Raw genomic sequence first — 17,902 nt, 5'->3', positions numbered from 1 at the left:
CCAGAAAACTCAAACCATCGCGGTCTACCGCGACATTTTCTTCTAAAAATAATAATTTGGCTAAGAAGATTGATCTATGCTTATAAATAGTTATTCTTATAGATAAAGATTCGTTTTTCAGCCAAAGAAATAGTGTTTCTATTAAACCATTGCTCCGTCACATTTTGGCCACCACCGTTTTGCACCTTTGTGCCAAAAATCAAAAGATTCCTATGATTCAATCCTGAGAAAAGTTGGTAACAGACGAACGGACGGACGGACGAACACAGGTTAATTTATAGAACCCGAATTTAAGAAGGGCCAAGAAAAAGTAAAATTGGTCTTGATAATTTATTTAAAAGCTTTTCAATGTTTACACACATTATTCTTCGCCTAGTGCTGAAATGCTGACGATCAATCGTAAACATAAAACAAAAATAAGATCAGTAAAAATCAAAATCTAAAATTTACTTTAAAAACTTTGCCATTTGGTATGCCCACGAGAAGTTTGCTTTTGTTTAGTGTTACGTTAAGCGCTCGCATGACATCATGCTTTTACTACATATATCCAACATAATTTTTGTTTACTTTATTGGTATAAGTTCATGTAGTTCGTCGATCGGCAAGTTGCATTTATCAGGCGTTTAATGCTTCTTGAGCATTACCCCTCTTCACAGAGTGTAGTAGTAACAATAAGTTATGAAGAGTTCAGAATTAGAATGCTCAGGTCCCAGCGGACTAGTCGAGTAAATATTTGAGAGTATACATGAATCAGTGACGTCATTCTCATGCTTCAACCTTGACTTGTTTGGCTGGTTCGGCAGCAGCCTCGCTGGTTGAAGGTGCTTTTCTCTTACGGCTTCCACTGGGCTTCAAAGGTTCAACGCCCAACACTTTGTGGAGTTGTCTGAATGCAAACGACCGAAGGGCTTGCTACATAAAATAGAGGAAAATAAAAAATTAAGCTTGCAGCACTTTGAAAAATGGAAGACAACATGGTCATTAGACTGACTGCTGCGATAGACAAACATATTCTATCTTCGGGAAATTTAGCGGATTCTGCGTCAAGTTTTTGGTGCTTCCAGGAGCTTAAATAGACATAAACAACCATAAAATTTAAGTCAGAATTAAGTTTTCAACTTTTATATTTTACCTGTGCAGCAGCAGTCATATCTTCTCGTTCTTGGGCAGTAAGATTTGCCGCCGCATCAGTCTTCTCCTTCTCACATGGATCAATCAGACCAGTTCCTCCTGTAAAATAAGAGGCGGAATTTTTTACAATGTTCTAAAGTTCCTAATTTTTGTCTAAAACCTGCTTGAACACAAATTTCAGTCACCAAAGAACCAATCTATCATATAATTTGACAAAAAGTTCCACGCCAAATAAAAATTTTCAAGATAGTTTGCTCCTCTCCAAAATTAGTTCCCTTAAAAGATGTTTCCGTCAGGCTCATTAATTCATTAACCATCATTTTAAAATCTGGTTAAAATATGATCATCATACAGAAACCGTGCATGATTTTGCTGTCGAACAATTCTTGATAAAGGATGAGAAGTTATGATATTATAAAGAGGACAAGTTTCCGTCAGGCTCATAAATCATTATACCATCATTTTTAAATCTGGTTAAAATATGCATCATACAGAAACCGTGCATGATTTTGGGGAACAATTCTTGATAAAGGATGAGAAGTTATGATATTATAAAGAGGACAAGTTTCCGTCAGGCTCATTAAATCATAAACCATCATTTTTAAATCTGGTTAAAATATGATCATCATACAGAAACCGTGCATGATTTTGCTGGCGAACAATTCTTGATAAAGGATGAGAAGTTATGATATTATAAAGAGGACAAGTTTCCGTCAGGCTCATTAAATCATAAACCATCATTTTTAAATCTGGTTAAAATATGATCATCATACAGAAACCGTGCATGTTTTTGCTGGCGAACAATTTTGATAAAGGATGAGAAGTTATGATATTATAAAGAGGACAAGTTTCCGTCAGGCTCATTAAATCATAAACCATCATTTTGAAGCCTGGTTAAAATATGATCATCATCTACAGAAACGATTGGTTTCGTTTGCTCTTTAAAGATTTTTGATTTTCAATTAGAGTACATAACAATTAAACAAGACAAGTTTCCGTCAGGCTCATTAAATCATAAACCATCATTTTTAAATCTGGTTAAAATATGATCATCATACAGAAACTGCATGATTTTGCGGGCGGACAAGTTACTTCAGGCGTACTTACTTTCGCGAGGTCGAAAAAATCGCGAAATTTACGATATTTTCTTTCGAGAATTTAAAGAGAATTTAACGAGAATTTTTTTTTTCGCGAATGAGGTACATATATTTTAACTAGAAAATTTAAGTTTTCGGTGCATAAAACCAGTGTTTTGATCGTTAAAATGTACTCAAACCACATAGGCCGTGACCAGTGGATTGTTAATGTTTCAAAAATAAAGAAAAAATTCAAAATGTCGGTGAATAAACTTTTGATATCTTTCTTGGTCAATTTGAGGGTGCTGATTCCGATTTTCAATGTTACCAAGCTTGAAAACCCGCAGTTTTTGCGTAATTTGTGATTTTTTGCGATTTTAGGCAAAATTGTAAGCCCTGAAAATTCATGATTTTGGGGGGGGGGGGTCTTCAAAATCAAAAAAGACTTAAACCACGTGATAGAGCTCTTCAAACTGAACAAAAAAATGTATTATATCAAAGTCTCAACTTTCCTAGATCAAAAGTTATGGGCGTTTTTGTGGTAAAAAAGTGCTATAATTTTGCATAAATTATGCAGATTGTGGGGAAATTCCCTGTTTTCAATCAATTTTTGACCATAAAATCGTCTATAACTTTTGATCTAGAAAAGTTGAGACTTTGATATAATACATTTTTTGCTCAGGTTGAAGAGCTCTATCACGTGGTATAGGTCTTTTTTGATTTTGAAGACCCCTCCCAAAATCATGAATTTTCAGGGCTTACATTTTGCCTAAAATCGCAAAAAATCGCAAATTACGCAAAAACTGCGGCTTTTCAAGCTTGGTAACATTGAAAATCGGAATCAGCACCCTCAAATTGACCAAGAAAGATATCAAAAGTTTATTCACCGACATTTAAAAAAAAGTGAAACGTTTTGAGGTACCTGGCCATGGTCTAACAATTGATGGACGAAATTAACTTTCGCGAAAAGGGCTGAAATTCGCAATAAGTTTCCGCTCGCGAAAGTTTGTACGCCTAAAGTATGATAGTATTAAGTGGACAAGTTTCCATCAGGCTCATTAAATCATAAACCATCATTTTGAAGTCTGGTTAAAAAATGATCATCATACAGAAACCGTGAATTGATACCTTATAGATCGGAATCTGTATTTATTGTCGAGTCAAACTTAGCAAACAGGTATCAAGTCTGAAACTTAGCGACATGTATCAAGTCTTAAACTTAGCAAACATGTACCAAGTCTTAAACTTACCTGGGAGGAAAACTCCACTGGATACTGCTTCTAAAACACGTCGGAAGGCTTCACCTGGTGGGATTGGACCAAAACTACTTCCAATAGCTTTCTCACACAGAAGCTCGATAGCCCATCCTGACAGCGGTTTGAAGGCGGCCGAACGTTGACATAAATCTCTCACAATACGAATGGTGATCACACATGAAGTGAGCTGGTTTGCACGAGCCTAAAATTAAAAATTAACACGAATCTAAGAATAATAGCTCGAAAATAAATGTCCTGCCACGAGCATACTCGATTAAACTTAGTCAAACTTTGCAGATTTAATGTCCTTTCGACATTAAAGTTTTTTATGTCATTAGCAAAATAGTCAATCGAGACTAACCTGAAACATTTCAATGAAACGAATGGCTACTGGTGCTAGCTACTCCTATAGCCAAGCCAATAGCAGAAACTTGACTTATACAGATTGCTACTACTAGCTTTCCACCCTATGAAACCATTTCTAATAAAAGTTTAGGTTTCATTAAATATATATCCACAAAGTCAAACAAATTGATCGAATAAGCTCTTGGAAAGTTTTTTAGGTCACCTCATAGGTTTGCGCTAAATATTTCCAAAGGAATTTCCATTATATGAAAGGCTTAAAATTCAAGGCAAAGAGTAGAACGATCCTTAGATCGATGACTTTAAATTATTATGATAGCTACAACAAGAAAACTCTTGTCCTATTCTTATTGCCTTCTAAAACCCTTAATATAGATGTTTTAATAAGTAATCAGTGTTCCAAAGGTAGACGAGGCATTTAAGAGCCATTTTTTTTAAGAGTCTTCAGGGTGTGATACCTCATCCTCTTGGATTTTGATGAAATTTTGACCAAATGATCCATCACACAAGAAAATAAGACCCTGAAAATTTCACCTTGATATCTCAAGTAGTTTTGAAGATACAGCGTCTCAAAGATAGGCTACTAAGCGGAAATTGACCCCTAAAAATCATGAACTCTGGTGGGGAGCAGATTTTGAAAGCCAATGAATTTTTATTCAAGTACATTAGAAAGCTGATTTACAGTGGATTTCAAGAACTTTTTGTAGGGAATCAGAAAAAATCAAATTGAGTCTCCAAAATTTTCCCCAAAAATCTCTAGCACCTCCTGTAGAGGGCTTAAACTTTGTGTAATCTGGGTTTGGAAGCACTTTTAGCTGTCTGCTGATGGTCCTGAGACTTTTTTGAAGCAAACTTTTGACCTGGAGTGGTTTACTGGTGGGTTTTGGCCACAAAAATAAATTTCAGGATTTCTATTTTGCGTAACCGTCAAAAAATGGCCGAAAAAAATTGCTATTTTGGCTGATCTGGAGCAAAATTCAAGATGGCGTATCTTTTTGAACCCCCTACAATTTTTTTGAAACTTTCAGTAATGCTTCCTTAGTAGGTCTAGTTTATAACCTCAAAAATCTCAGTGGGGCCTTGAAGTCTCTTAAGATATGATCAATTGAAAATTTGCTTAACTTCGTTTTTTTTTCCCCTCCTTAAATGCTAAATCAGGCCCCACTTAAGGGCTCTAAAGGTAAATTTTTGTCAAAATATTGGTTGATCTTCTCTAGCCAACTTGGCATTAAGGGATACACTGTAAAAAATTCAGGTCATTTCCATTAACAGAGACATTTTATGACTGTTTCCTTTATTTTTAAGTTAGATATGTAAAAACATGGGACTGATCATCTGGCCTTTCGACCATTCCAGGCCTATATTTTCAGGAAAAGCCTCAACCTTTCACAGTTGGTAAATAGATCCTAAATTAAGCAGGTTACTTCAACTAATGGTTAACAGTACTTAATTCCTATTCAAAAACTTTTTAGACTCATTCAGAAATCCTACTTTGACAATAATTTGCGCTTTACCGCAAAATTTCTAAGTCCAAGTGTCGTGATTAACTTTAGACTGTCCAATATTTCTTGTCCAGAAGATTTAAACATCATTGTTTGCAGTATCTCATAAAATATCACCCTAGTAATGTTGCTTAGTTATTTAAGAATCAACAAGTAAGGCTGTCAGTGTACACAAATATAGAGATATTGGACGTCTAAAGTTAATCCGACACTTGGACTTAAAAATTTGCGGTTTAAAGCGAAATTATGTGTCAGGATTTCTGAATGAGTACTAAAAAGTTTTTGATAGGAATTAGTGTTTAAACCCATTTAGTTGAAGTAACTGCTTATATTAAGAATAATATTCACCCAAACTTGAAAGGTTGAGGCTTTTCCTGAAAATATAGGCCTGGAATGGTAGGAAAGGCCAGATGTCAGTCTCATTTTTTTACCTATCTTCTATACTTAAAAATAAGAAACAGTCTTAAAATGTCATCTGTTTACTGGAAATGACCTGAATTTTTTACAGTTGTTCCCTTAATGCCAATGATTAGTTGGCTAGAGAAGATCAACCAATATTTTGACAAGAATTTACCTTTTAGAGCCCTTAAGTGGGCCTGATTTAGCATTTTAGGAGGGAAAAAACGAGTTAGCAATTTTCAATCGATCATATCTAAGAGACTTCAAGGCCCCTGAGATTTTTTGAGGTTATAAACTAGACCCCTACTAAGGAAGCTTACTGAAATTTCAAACAAAATCTGTAGGGGTTCAAAAAGATACGCCTCTGAATTTGCTCCAGATCTGCCAAATAGCAATTTTTTCGGCCATTTTTGACGGTTACGCAAAAAAGAATCCTGAAAATGTTATTTTGTGGCCAAACCCACCGTAGTTAACCCCACCTCCAGGTCAAGTTTGCTTCAAAATTCTCAGGGACCCTCAGCAGACAGCTAAAAGTGCTTCTAAACCCAGATTCCACAAATTTTGAAGCCCTCTACAGAGAGATCTAAAGATTTCGGGAGGGGAAAATTTGGAGACTCAATTTGATTTTTTCTGATTCCCTACAAAAAGTTCTTGAAATCCACTGTAAATCAGCTTTCTAATGTACTTGAATAAAAATTCATTGGCTTTCAAAATCTGCTCTCCACCAGAGTTCATGATTTTTAGGGGTCAATTTTCGCTTAGTAGCCTATCTTTGAGACGCTGTATCTTCAAAACTACTTGAGATATCAAGGTGAAATTTTCATGGTCTTATTTTCTTGTGTGATGGATCATTTGGTCAAAATTTCATCAAAATCTAAGAGGGTGAGGTATCACACTTTCTTTATTCTGAAGATTTTTAAAAAAAATGGCTCTTAAATTAAGTCATATACATAACGTATAGGGAAGGAGATGGGCATAGCTGGGAAGGAACACTGACTAATTTACAGAGATAGTCAGTTGGTTTGAAATGTTCAGCCTGCAAAATCCTTTTGGTCATGAGTAAAGCCTCTAAATCTTTTGGTGCAGAAATGCCTACTAGAGTTCCATTAGAAGAGTTTTTTTAACAAACAAGAGTTAGCGTAGAGATTTTGCTCATAACCCTACACAAGCCGAAGATCTCAAACCATCTGATGTTCCCTTTCGAATGGAAATAAAAACGACTTAAACAAACGAAGGAGGTGAGATACAGTAAGGAAGAACATCCAACCTGGAACCATTTGGCGTGGCGTAAAGCTGCCAGAGCTTCAAGTGTTTTCTTTTTATCCAAAACATCTTTTTCGTTGACGACAGGAGTACTTTCTGGTGAACGAATGGTTAGAGTTAGGCTGCCTTCAACAGTTCATTTAAGCACATACGCTAACAGACCCCTCGTCAAAACAAAAGAATTTAACTTTTTAAAGTAAATAAGTTCAAACAATGAAAACAAAATTTGGAAACATTTAGACTTATTAATCTAAAAGTTAAATCAAGACTTGAAAGTCTCAAGTCTTATTTTATATGTTTGTCTGGGCATTTCCATAAATCAAAATTTTAACTTAATTTTTACTGCTTTATTAATTTCCATGAATCCACAAAGAAAACATAAATAAAAGATAAACGAAAAAGTGACGAGGCGCTGCAGCAAAGGTGCACTGTTTAGACAACCTTTCTCTATCTTGTCCAAAGCAATGATTCCAACTTTCAGTTAGGAGAAAGTTCACTAGAAAACTAGCTGTAAATTATCAATCAAATTACAAGCAATAAATAAATCTCATTTGTTTTTAAAAGAGGGAATTTATCCTCATTAAGAAATGATATGTATAAAGAAATTGACCGAAACCCTCTGCGGACTTTTGCATGCTTTGGAGGGATGTCCATAATTCATCTCAAAGGCAACATGAAAATCTATGGTAATGAATTCTTTAGTCAAAGCCATTTGATAATTTTGACTCCTTCCCGTCCATGGCACTATCCATTATACATAACAAAAAGTCATTGCTTTTTCAAGCTTTAAAATTCAAACACAGGAGGAGAGATAATAAAATACCTTTAGGTTGACCCTGTTCATCTTCATCTCGACAAGCAGGCGAAGTTAAAGTGACTTTGACTGTACATTTTGGTTCATCGGTCGAGGTAATGTTAATACAACAATCAGCTACACTGATGGACATATTGTACTTTGCTTCAGGTGCTGCCTCCTAAATAAGGAAAAGTCTTACATGTAAGATTTGTGCTCCTGATAATTAATAATGCACCACTGCACGCATTTTCTATCTGGCATTTCACTTTCAACTCATCAGCTGCTGTGAAAGTTAGTTGAACGTGCGCAACGCTCTGGGCTCAACTTCAGTGGCTTCAAATTATTCATAGGCCCAATTGTAGACCCCCAGATATTCAACAAGGAATAAGTGTGCCAAATTCCAGCCAAATCCAACCATTTTTGAGGCCTGTAGGCTCTGTTCTAAAGTTTTATCCTCGTTTTGGCGGAAAAACTCGTCCCCAGGCCCCAAAAATCAAGACTTTTGAAAAATGAAAAAAACACCCTCAGGCTGGACTTAAAAAATTGTTGGTTTGCCATCACCCGACCGACCCTACCTCGAAACCTACCGACCCAAAAAATTTTATTGCAATTTTAAATTCAAAAACTTCAAACAATAAAAAATCAAAACTTTTATCTTGTTTGTCTCAAGCATAAGAATCATAAATTCTCTGCTACCTTAAAATTAATCCCCTTAAGGTAGCACTTCTGTTTTTTATTCAAAATTACCTAAATGTAAACAAACTGTTAACCCTTCCATGGACGAAAATGTCATAAATTGCCAAAATCTAGGGTCGGGTGACAGCAAATTAACAATTTTTCAAGCCCAGCCTCAGATATTCACTTAAGGAACAAGTTTGCAAAATTTCAGCCAAATCGAACAATTTTTGTAGTCTGCCCCAAAGTTTTGGCACATACAGACAGACACACAGACAGAGAGACATTCTCAGATTCTAGCTCAACAGAAGTTGAGAAAAACGCTATGTCAGCAGTGGTGTATAATAAAAGGATTCGTGTAGTAACGAAAATGGGATTTTGGTACCCCTTAGTATTTGAAAATGTAAATATGTTTATAAAAGTGCAGCGAGCAAAGCAAGCACTAAGTTTTTGGGTATTTTTTCTTTTTGGCTGAAAACTGCTAATTCTAAGGTGTAAAAAAACAAAGGGGCACCAAAAAAAGTAATCAGAGGCCTATTTTCAACCCCTTCTCTGTTGGCACCCGTGAAAAAATCTGCCGCTGAGGGGAGGGAGGGGGCAACTGCCACCACACTACTTGAACCGTGACAGTGAAGATAGGCAAGAAAAAAAATTCTACAAAGAGTGAGACAAAGAAATATTTTCAATATTCCTTTACCTTTAGTTTATCAGGAACAAGTTTGCCAACCTTGGTGAGCAATGTTTTTGTAGGCTTATCTAAAAGAAGAAAAGTAGCAGTCAGCCGTACAAATTTGAATACAGAATTTCTTAGTAGGTTGCAGTTATCAAAATTGTGAAGCAACACCTACTTAAGTTTATTCTCACTTTCACCTCTCACTCAGAGTTGCCCATGTAACTTTGTGATAGGTGAAATTAATTTGCAAAAAAATATTTCAAATTGTAAGAAAATACAGGAAACTATTCAAAAAGAGTACCTGCACACAATACCACAAGCTCGACAGCTAGTTGTCCTTTTAAGAGGAGGCCAGTACATAGTGGACCAACTCTCATAACACCTTTCAGAGTTCGATTATTTCCAGCAGCAGCAGCAGCACTCTTCATTAATGGCTCCACTTTTTTCTCTTCTTCCTTTTTCTCTTCCTTAACTTCTGTCTTGATCAATGGTTTGATTTCTCCAGGGGTACTATCTTTATCTAAAGAGTTAGGAACAAAGCAATCTAATCAATATCCTCCATCATTCCAGCAATTTCTCTGGGTTAAACAACACAACAGCCTAGACTCCCACATATTCAAATATGGAAACTAATATTGAAATCGAAAAGAAACTTCATTTAAAATATATATGTCACCTTATGGAAAAAATACTTTATTCGATTCGCGAAAGTTAATGTCGTATATTTCGCGATTTTTCGACCTCGCGAAAGTTTCTGCTCGTGAAAGTTTGTACGCCTAAAGTAACTACACTTTTTGCCAAGCCTAATGAAAGAATTTTGAGACACTGTACCTCCAAGTGAGTCCGAAACCATTTTCAATGCTTTCTCAACTGCAGCAACAGTACTTTGGACTTGTTTCAATTCACTGTCAGATGGGTAGATATCAGAATGTTTGGCCATAATAAGTTTATCATCAGGAGTTGGTGGAGGTGGCTAAAACACAAAACGCATAAAATATCAGAATGTTTTGACAAATGACTCTAACTTAAGGGTTATGCCAGATTGTATCTACTCAAATAATCTGATATTTGTTTTTACTAAGTCACATTACATACTCCTTGTCTGTGAAACATTGGGCCAGGGTGCTCCATATAATTTTCTCTTCTTTCCCATTCATAGAAGTCCATCTCATGCATTCTGCTTTTGTCTGGTCGTGTCCAATATCTGAGGATGAAAGTTGTTTCATTATAAGATTTATTCAGTTTTATTGGCTAGTCCATAGTCTCTGATGGATGTCCCTTAGATAATTAATTACTTGTTGAAAATTTTACAACCCTGGACATTCAAATTTTGAAAAATTTAAATTGAAAGTGGATGCTTTCATAAAATTGAGTGGGTAGAGTCAGAATCATCAACTAATTAGATTACCTGTCTTCATTAGCCCTTCTCATATACTCATCACGCTCCCATCTGCTTAACTCCTCTTCTCTCATTCTCAGTTGCCGCTCCCATTGCATTTGTTCAAATTGCTTTTGCTTGAACGCATTTTGCCCTTCTTCACCAGTGCCAGGTGCACCTGAACCACCAGTTAGTGCCACACCAGCTTGCTTACGTTTACTGCCTTTCATCTCCACATGGATTGTTCGGTCAACTTTTTTCTATAAAATGAAAATTGCATTTAGAGCTGTTTGGAGTACAAGTTTTCACAATTTTTGTCTATGCTGTATCCATTCAGATCCATTTTATTTGTTTGCTTTTGTTTTACCAATGGGATACTCAGGATAACCACATTGGGGGTAAGCTAAGCAGTTTCTGTTGCAAGCCTTTAGGAGGATCTACTAGTACAAAGAACTAATAGTCTGCTGAAACTTGCCAGAAAAGTCCATAACCATAACAATACAGAATGCACCCTTCTGGGTTCTAATTGTTAATTTAAACAGAGTCACCATTTTTTGAGCAAAGCAAGGTTAAAAAAGGAGCGCCGCATGCAAGCAAGTTGTGCTCAACACCAAATTATCACCACATGAAATGACATGTTGTCACATTTTATCTTCTAACACAATTTCACATAAAGATTTTAATAATTATTGATAGAATATAAAAATCTACCTTGTAGCTCATTCTGTGTCTTCTACCTTTAATATGAGCCATCTTTGCAACATGGTCATTGAATCGACAATCACAGAGCGTACATTTGAAACCAATGACTTTACCAACATCGCTTTTAATATCTTCAACATAGGACTCACCTGGAAAATGAATGAGGGAGGTAAGGAATAACATTAAATCTTCATTTTTTAGCAAGGGGAAAACAGTAATAATAAATTTCAAGACAAGTGATGGTCGTGGTATACTAAAAACCTCCAATAGTTTTTTAATACTATATTGTTCAAAATAATTGATTATTACTAACCAATAGGTGTTCCTTCAACTGGGACTTCCTGGTCTGTGGATTCTGATGTTGCAGCTGCTGCCGTTGTTGTTGTTGGCGCCGCTGTTGTTGTGACTTCTTTTTTTACTTCAATCTTTTCTTCTACTCCAGTGGATGTTAACTTGGTTCCTCCAACAAAATTCATTTTCAGTGGCATGGTTTTGACAACATTAGCTTTCTTGGGTTCTGCTGTAGTTTCAATTGCTTTGATTTCAGGAATAGGTTTACCAAGCTTTTGATGCAGTTTGATAGTCTAAATTGACAAGCATATAGCAAGTTTAGGAAACTTAACCCTATTCTTACTAGGCTGCTGGCATCCACTAACGGATTCATGCTCCTTATAGAGGATGCTTAATAAGCTATATTTCCTTTGTCCAGAGATCTGCCGCCTTTAGCCGATATACGGCTAAAGACATATTTAGCTGGCGAGTGACTACAAATATAAAATTACGTAATGTTTAAATTTTCTGTGAGGCACCAAATCATAGATTGGAAAATATATTTGGATTTCGAAAAAAAAGTAGGCGGAAGGAAGTTTGCTTGTTTTTCTTCCTCCTTTCTTGTATAATGTGAATATTTTGTAAAAGATGAGAAATTAGATTTATTAAATTTAACTGCCCTGATGTATATTCTGTGTGCACCAAAAAAATTTTGCTTCATAAAACTACATTTTGATGCTTGAATTTGGACTTGTATGATTGTATAATTTTTTACCACACTGGATTCGTTGATCACTTTGGCTTCAGATAATTGTTTTGTCAGTTCGACAGATATGTTGCAGATTATTTCAAGGTATTCTAGTTATGTATATACATTACATTTTGGGGGTCATACTGAGTATTTCTGACATTAGTTCTTTATGATTCTACAAAAGGGAGTGTTGTTGCTCCTTCAACAAGGGCCTTTAAATGTTAAAACAAACAACTTTTCTTCAGCTTTGGCATTTCACTTTTTAATACTGTGTGGCCTTTGTATCTTTTCAGGTACTTAGCTTCAATTCTTTGAAAAGATTGGAGTGTTTCTGGTTGTTTTCTTTCACTTTTGTGTTCATATTTGTATTTTTTGAGCTTCGACCAAAGAGCTGATGGAAAAGTTTTGATAAATTTACAGACCAGATATCTTATAAAAGGAAAAGTCAAAAATAAATCTACAGACTGTATATAATGCGCGCATCAGATTGTTTTTTATCTTTTTTCTGTTTTGTTTTTTCTGGTCTGGGATTTCGAAAATAAACATTCCATTGAAAACGTTCGAAACGATCGTTTTTTGCATACAGATCAATGTCAATCAAATTATTAACTCGTCAAGATTTCCTTTTCCTTTGGTTGGTAGATCATTAAGCAGACCTATACTCCTGATCTATTTTAGATGAATTTGGCACATAAGATCCTTGCTAGCTATGTAAGGTAACTTTTGACAAAACTTTTTTGATGAAATCACTCAAATGCCCAAAGTGAACGGGATGCGCTGTAGTTTTTACAAGAGACTTCACTAATTGGTTATTTGAAGTAATAGAGATGACGCGTTCTTTAGAAAAAGTAACAAAATTGTTTTATTACAGGGTAACGACCAACAAAATCAAACGAGAGCTTGTAAAAACTCCAGCTTGTCCCAAGTGAACAAAAACCTAAATTCCCTTTGTTCTTTTAAATAGCTGTTGTATCAGGTTGTATTCTAACAAAGGCTTTAGAAAAAAGTTCCCTGAGTTAATTACAGTTTAAACAATATTTAACATAAAAAAAAATCTGTAAAGTTGTTCCTACTTTGAGATGGTTAGCTCCTTTGATATGTGCATTGAATGCATCCTTTCCGGTACATATGACATCACACAATTCACATTTATGTGTTCCTGGTGCTAGTTTCTTTAAATCTGTAGTAGCTGCAGCTGCTTTTTTCTTGTGCTTTTGTCCTTCAAGATGTTCTTTGTATGTCTATAATAAAGGGAATATTAACATCTTTGCTGTTTTGAATATTTATAGGTGATTGCTTTATAAACCGCCTACCTTATTACACAAATATTACTAGTACTTTTATTAATACGAATTAAGAAATGTTGTGTTAATAGAAACCCCCGTAATTAAAACCAGCCGTGGTGTGCTTGAAAAAGCAGATAAAATTTGTGTTAATTTGATTTTGATTTTATTGTTGAATACTTGCCTAGTAATATTCGTGTAATGAGGTATTCTTCAATTTTTTAACCACCAACAGCTTTTTTGTCATAAATTTAAAATAAAGATATTTCTAGCTGTCAAAAGAAAAAACTCCTTTACTTTTCACTTTTGATTCAGATTGATTTTACTCTAAGCTTTACCCTAAAATTTTTAAGATTAGCCCAGATTGCCCTCCCAGCTCAAAAATATTGTTACGAGCAGACAGATTTTTGTCTACAGATGGAGGAGTTGGTTGGATGACAATCTGAAAAAAGGCTAAGAAAGATTTGAACAGCATACCTGGGGACCAGCACAACTAATTTTACAAACTTCACAATAATGAAGTTGCTGAGGTTTAGCAGGTCCTGCATTCTTTACTCCCCATCCTGTCTTCTGGTTCCCTAACTTGAATGTAGGTTTTTCATGTTTCTTGTTACTGCCAGCTTGTTGAGACAGGAAACTAGTGGCTGCATTGTACACTACTTTCTCATAAGCATTTTGATGATTTCCACTTGTCTTTGGTGTTGTCGTGGACGGAGTAGTCTGATAATGAAGAACAAGTGACACTTTTATGGACCTACCTGGTTATCAAACTAATCAATGAACATTGAAACAATGAAACACATAAGACATAACTGGTCAAAATACAAAAAAATAAAGAACAAGCGATACTTTTATGGACCTACCTGGTTATCAAACTAATCAGTGAACATTGAAACAATGAAATACATAAGACATAACTGGTCAAAATACAAAAAAATAAAGAAAATGAAAGCATATCTATTGAGAGAAACTATCAACACTATTGTAAAAGATTTTTGAAAAAGAAATAAAAAAGCTATTAAGCGCTTTTCTTTATAAAAAAACCACTATCAGAAAAATGCACAGCTTAATAAATAAGGTTTCCAGAAAACTCAAACCGTCGCGCTCTACCGTGACATTTTCTTCTGTCAGAAAAAATAACAATAAAAAAATAATTTGGCTAATAACATTGATCTTTGCTCATAAATAGTGATTCTTATAGATAAAGATTCGTTTTTCAGCCAAAAAAAATAATAAGTGTTTACAGAAAACTCAAACCATTGCGCTCTAAGGTGACATTTTCATTGTTTAGAAAAAATAATAATAAAATAATAATTTGGCTAAGAACATTGATCTGTGCTTATAAATAGTGATTCTTATAGATAAAAATTTGTTTTTCAGCCAAAAAAATAATAAGTGTGTACAGAAAACTCAAATCATCGCGCTCTAAGGTGACATTTCCTTTGTTTAGAAAAAATAATAATAAAATAATAATTTGGCTAAGAATATTGATCTATGCTTATAATTAGTGATTCTTATAGATAAAGATTCGTTTTTCAGCCAAAAAAAAAAGTGTTTCTAGAAAACTCAAATCATTACCCTCCACCGTGACATTTTCATCTTAAAAAAAACTAATAAAAATAATAATCATAATATGGCTAAGAACATTGATGTATTCTAATTAAAAGTGGTTCTTATAGATAAAAATGCGATTTTTGAGCCAAAAAATTTTTTTTTGCAAAAATCTGCTTGAGCCATCTTTTAACTATGATTGTGCCCTACTTTCATGCTAAAAATCAGAAAAAATTAATGATCCAATTTTTCACAAAGTCCAAAAAACCTGTTTTTAAGCTGTTTTTTGGCCCAAATTTGCCCCAAAATTTTTATTTTTTGAAAATCGAGCTCCGTCACATTCGAGAGTTTATGGTCATGCACCTTTGTGCCAAAAATCAGAAAAAACTAATGAGCCAATCTTGAGAAAAGCTGGTAACTAACTAACGAACATGGGTTAATTTATAGGACCTCCACCCCACCGGGGTAGGTCCAAAAATGAAAACATATCTATTGGGAGAAACTATGAACACTATTGAAAAAGATTTTTGAAAAGAAATAAAAAAGCTATTAAACGCTTTTCTTTATAAAAACAATCCACTATCAGAAAAATGCACAGCTTAATAAATAAGGTTTCCAAAAAACTCAAAAACCATTGCGCTCTACCGTGACATTTTCTTTGTTTTGAAAAAATAATAATAAAAATAATAATTTGGCTAACAACATTGATCTATGCTTATAAATAGTGATTCTTATAGATAAAGATTTGTTTTTTAGCCAAAACAATAATAAGTGTTTCTAGAAAATTCAAACCATTGCCCTCCACTGTGAAATTTTCATCTTAAAAAAAACTAATAAAAATAATAATATGGCTAAGAACATTGATGTATGCTTATTAAAAGTGATTCTTATAGATAAACATGCGTTTTTTTGAGCCAACAAATTTTTTTGCAAAAATCTGCTTGAGCCATCTTTTACCTATGATGGTACCCTACTTTCATGCAAAAAATCAGAAAAAATTAATGATCCAATTTTTCACAAAGTCCAAAAAACCTGTTTTTTAGCCGTTTTTTGCCCCAAAATTTTTTTTTCGTAGATTGGGCCCCGTCACATTTTGGCCACTACCATTTTGCACCTTTGTACCAAAAATCAAAAGATTCCTATGATTCAATCCTGAGAAAAGTTGGTAACAGACGAACGATCAAAGTATTCTTAAAAATCAATATTTATTTTACTGAAAAAAATAAACTCAGTTACTGATGATGGACACCTAAATTCCAACATTTATTGTTACCTTCTGTTTTGCAAATCCAGCAGAATTATTATAGCTTGATGAAGTTGATGAACGTTGTTGATAACCACCAGAACTGTATGAAGAATTAGTGGAATATCCAGACTTCTGTTGATATTGGCTCGATCCACCACCATATGCTGGCTTCACTGAACTTCCATAGCTAGTACCATAGTTTCCTAAAATGGAAGTACAAACATTTCCAAGTTCAAGCCAACATAGTTTTAAAGTGACATTAAGAAAAGTTGAAAATAATCAAGCTGTTTGTTAAAAGTCCAAAAAACTTCCATTTTGCATTATTGTGCAAAAAATGTGATCCTCCAAGCGATTTTAAGTACATAAAAATCTTTCCGGCAAACATCGGAAAATGATCCGCCAATTTGCCGGCAATAGTCGATAATCGTCCGCTCACTCATAGAATTAAGCCGGTAATTTATCGGTTCACGAAATCAAGCAATTTTTTCTTTCTTAAACCTATAGGCGGGAACTTTGCGGTTACCAGCCGTGACGTCTATTTTTAGAAGGGTGTTTGATACCGGTAATTTGCCGACAATTTGCCGGCCTTATGGATGCCGGTAGACGAAGAATAAAAACATTCTAACATTACGTAATCAATATATGGTACATATTCCTATATTCCTATATATCTATGTATCTACATATCCACGTATCTATGTATTTATGTATCTACGCATCCATGTATCTATGTATCTATGTATCTAAATATCCATGTATCTATGTATCTATGTATCCATATATCTACGTATCTACGCATCCATGTATCTATGTATCTACATATCTACGCATCCATGTATCTATGTATCTATGTATCTATATATCTACATATCCATGTATCTATATATCTACGTATCTGTGTATCTATGTATCTATATATCCATGTATCTATGTATCTATGTATCTATATATCTACATATCTACATATCTAGGCATCCATGGATCTATGTATCTACATATCTACACATCTATGTATCTACATATCCACGTATCTATGTATCTATGTATCTACATATCTACGCATCCATGCATCTATGTATCTATGTATCTATGTATCTACATATCCATGTATCTATGTATCTAAATATCCATGTATCTATGAATCTATGTATCTATGTATCTATGTATCTATATACCTATGTATATGTATATATATCTACATATCTACGCATCCAAGTACTGTATCTATGTATCTACGCATCCATGTATCTATGTATCTAGTATCTACATATCAATGTATCTATATATCTACGTATCTATGTATCTATGTATCTATATATCTACATATCCATGTATCTATATATCTACGTATCTGTGTATCTATGTATCTATATATCCACATATCTACACATCTATGTATCTACATATCCACGTATCTATGTATCTATGTATCTACATATCTACGCATCCATGCATCTATGTATCTATGTATCTATGTATCTACATATCCATGTATCTATGTATCTAAATATCCATGTATCTATGAATCTATGTATCTATGTATCTATGTATCTATATATCTACATATCTACGCATCCATGTATCTAT

The 17,902-nt window shown here is 34.4% G+C and overlaps 1 protein-coding gene across 2 annotated transcripts; it reads right to left on the bottom strand.

The window, feature by feature from the left end:
- Nucleotides 1-316: 316 nt before the first annotated feature.
- Nucleotides 317-16,518, bottom strand: LOC136809901 (zinc finger RNA-binding protein-like; the record flags this gene model as incomplete). 2 transcript variants are annotated; one of them, XM_067066465.1, is given in 15 exon segments in its annotated part: nt 317-912; nt 1,133-1,230; nt 3,458-3,665; nt 6,995-7,086; nt 7,814-7,964; nt 9,159-9,217; nt 9,436-9,654; nt 9,966-10,107; nt 10,230-10,338; nt 10,543-10,772; nt 11,224-11,363; nt 11,528-11,798; nt 13,309-13,476; nt 13,996-14,238; nt 16,343-16,518. In XM_067066465.1, coding segments are annotated over 15 exon segments (2,453 nt in total), but the record flags the coding sequence as incomplete, so codon positions are not given.
- Nucleotides 16,519-17,902: the final 1,384 nt, after the last annotated feature.

This window comes from Clytia hemisphaerica, unplaced genomic scaffold (genome assembly GCF_902728285.1).
Source record: "Clytia hemisphaerica strain Z4C2 unplaced genomic scaffold, Clytia hemisphaerica genome assembly, whole genome shotgun sequence".
Taxonomy (NCBI): domain Eukaryota; kingdom Metazoa; phylum Cnidaria; class Hydrozoa; order Leptothecata; family Clytiidae; genus Clytia; species Clytia hemisphaerica.
This window is presented reverse-complemented; position numbering and strand designations above follow the sequence as displayed.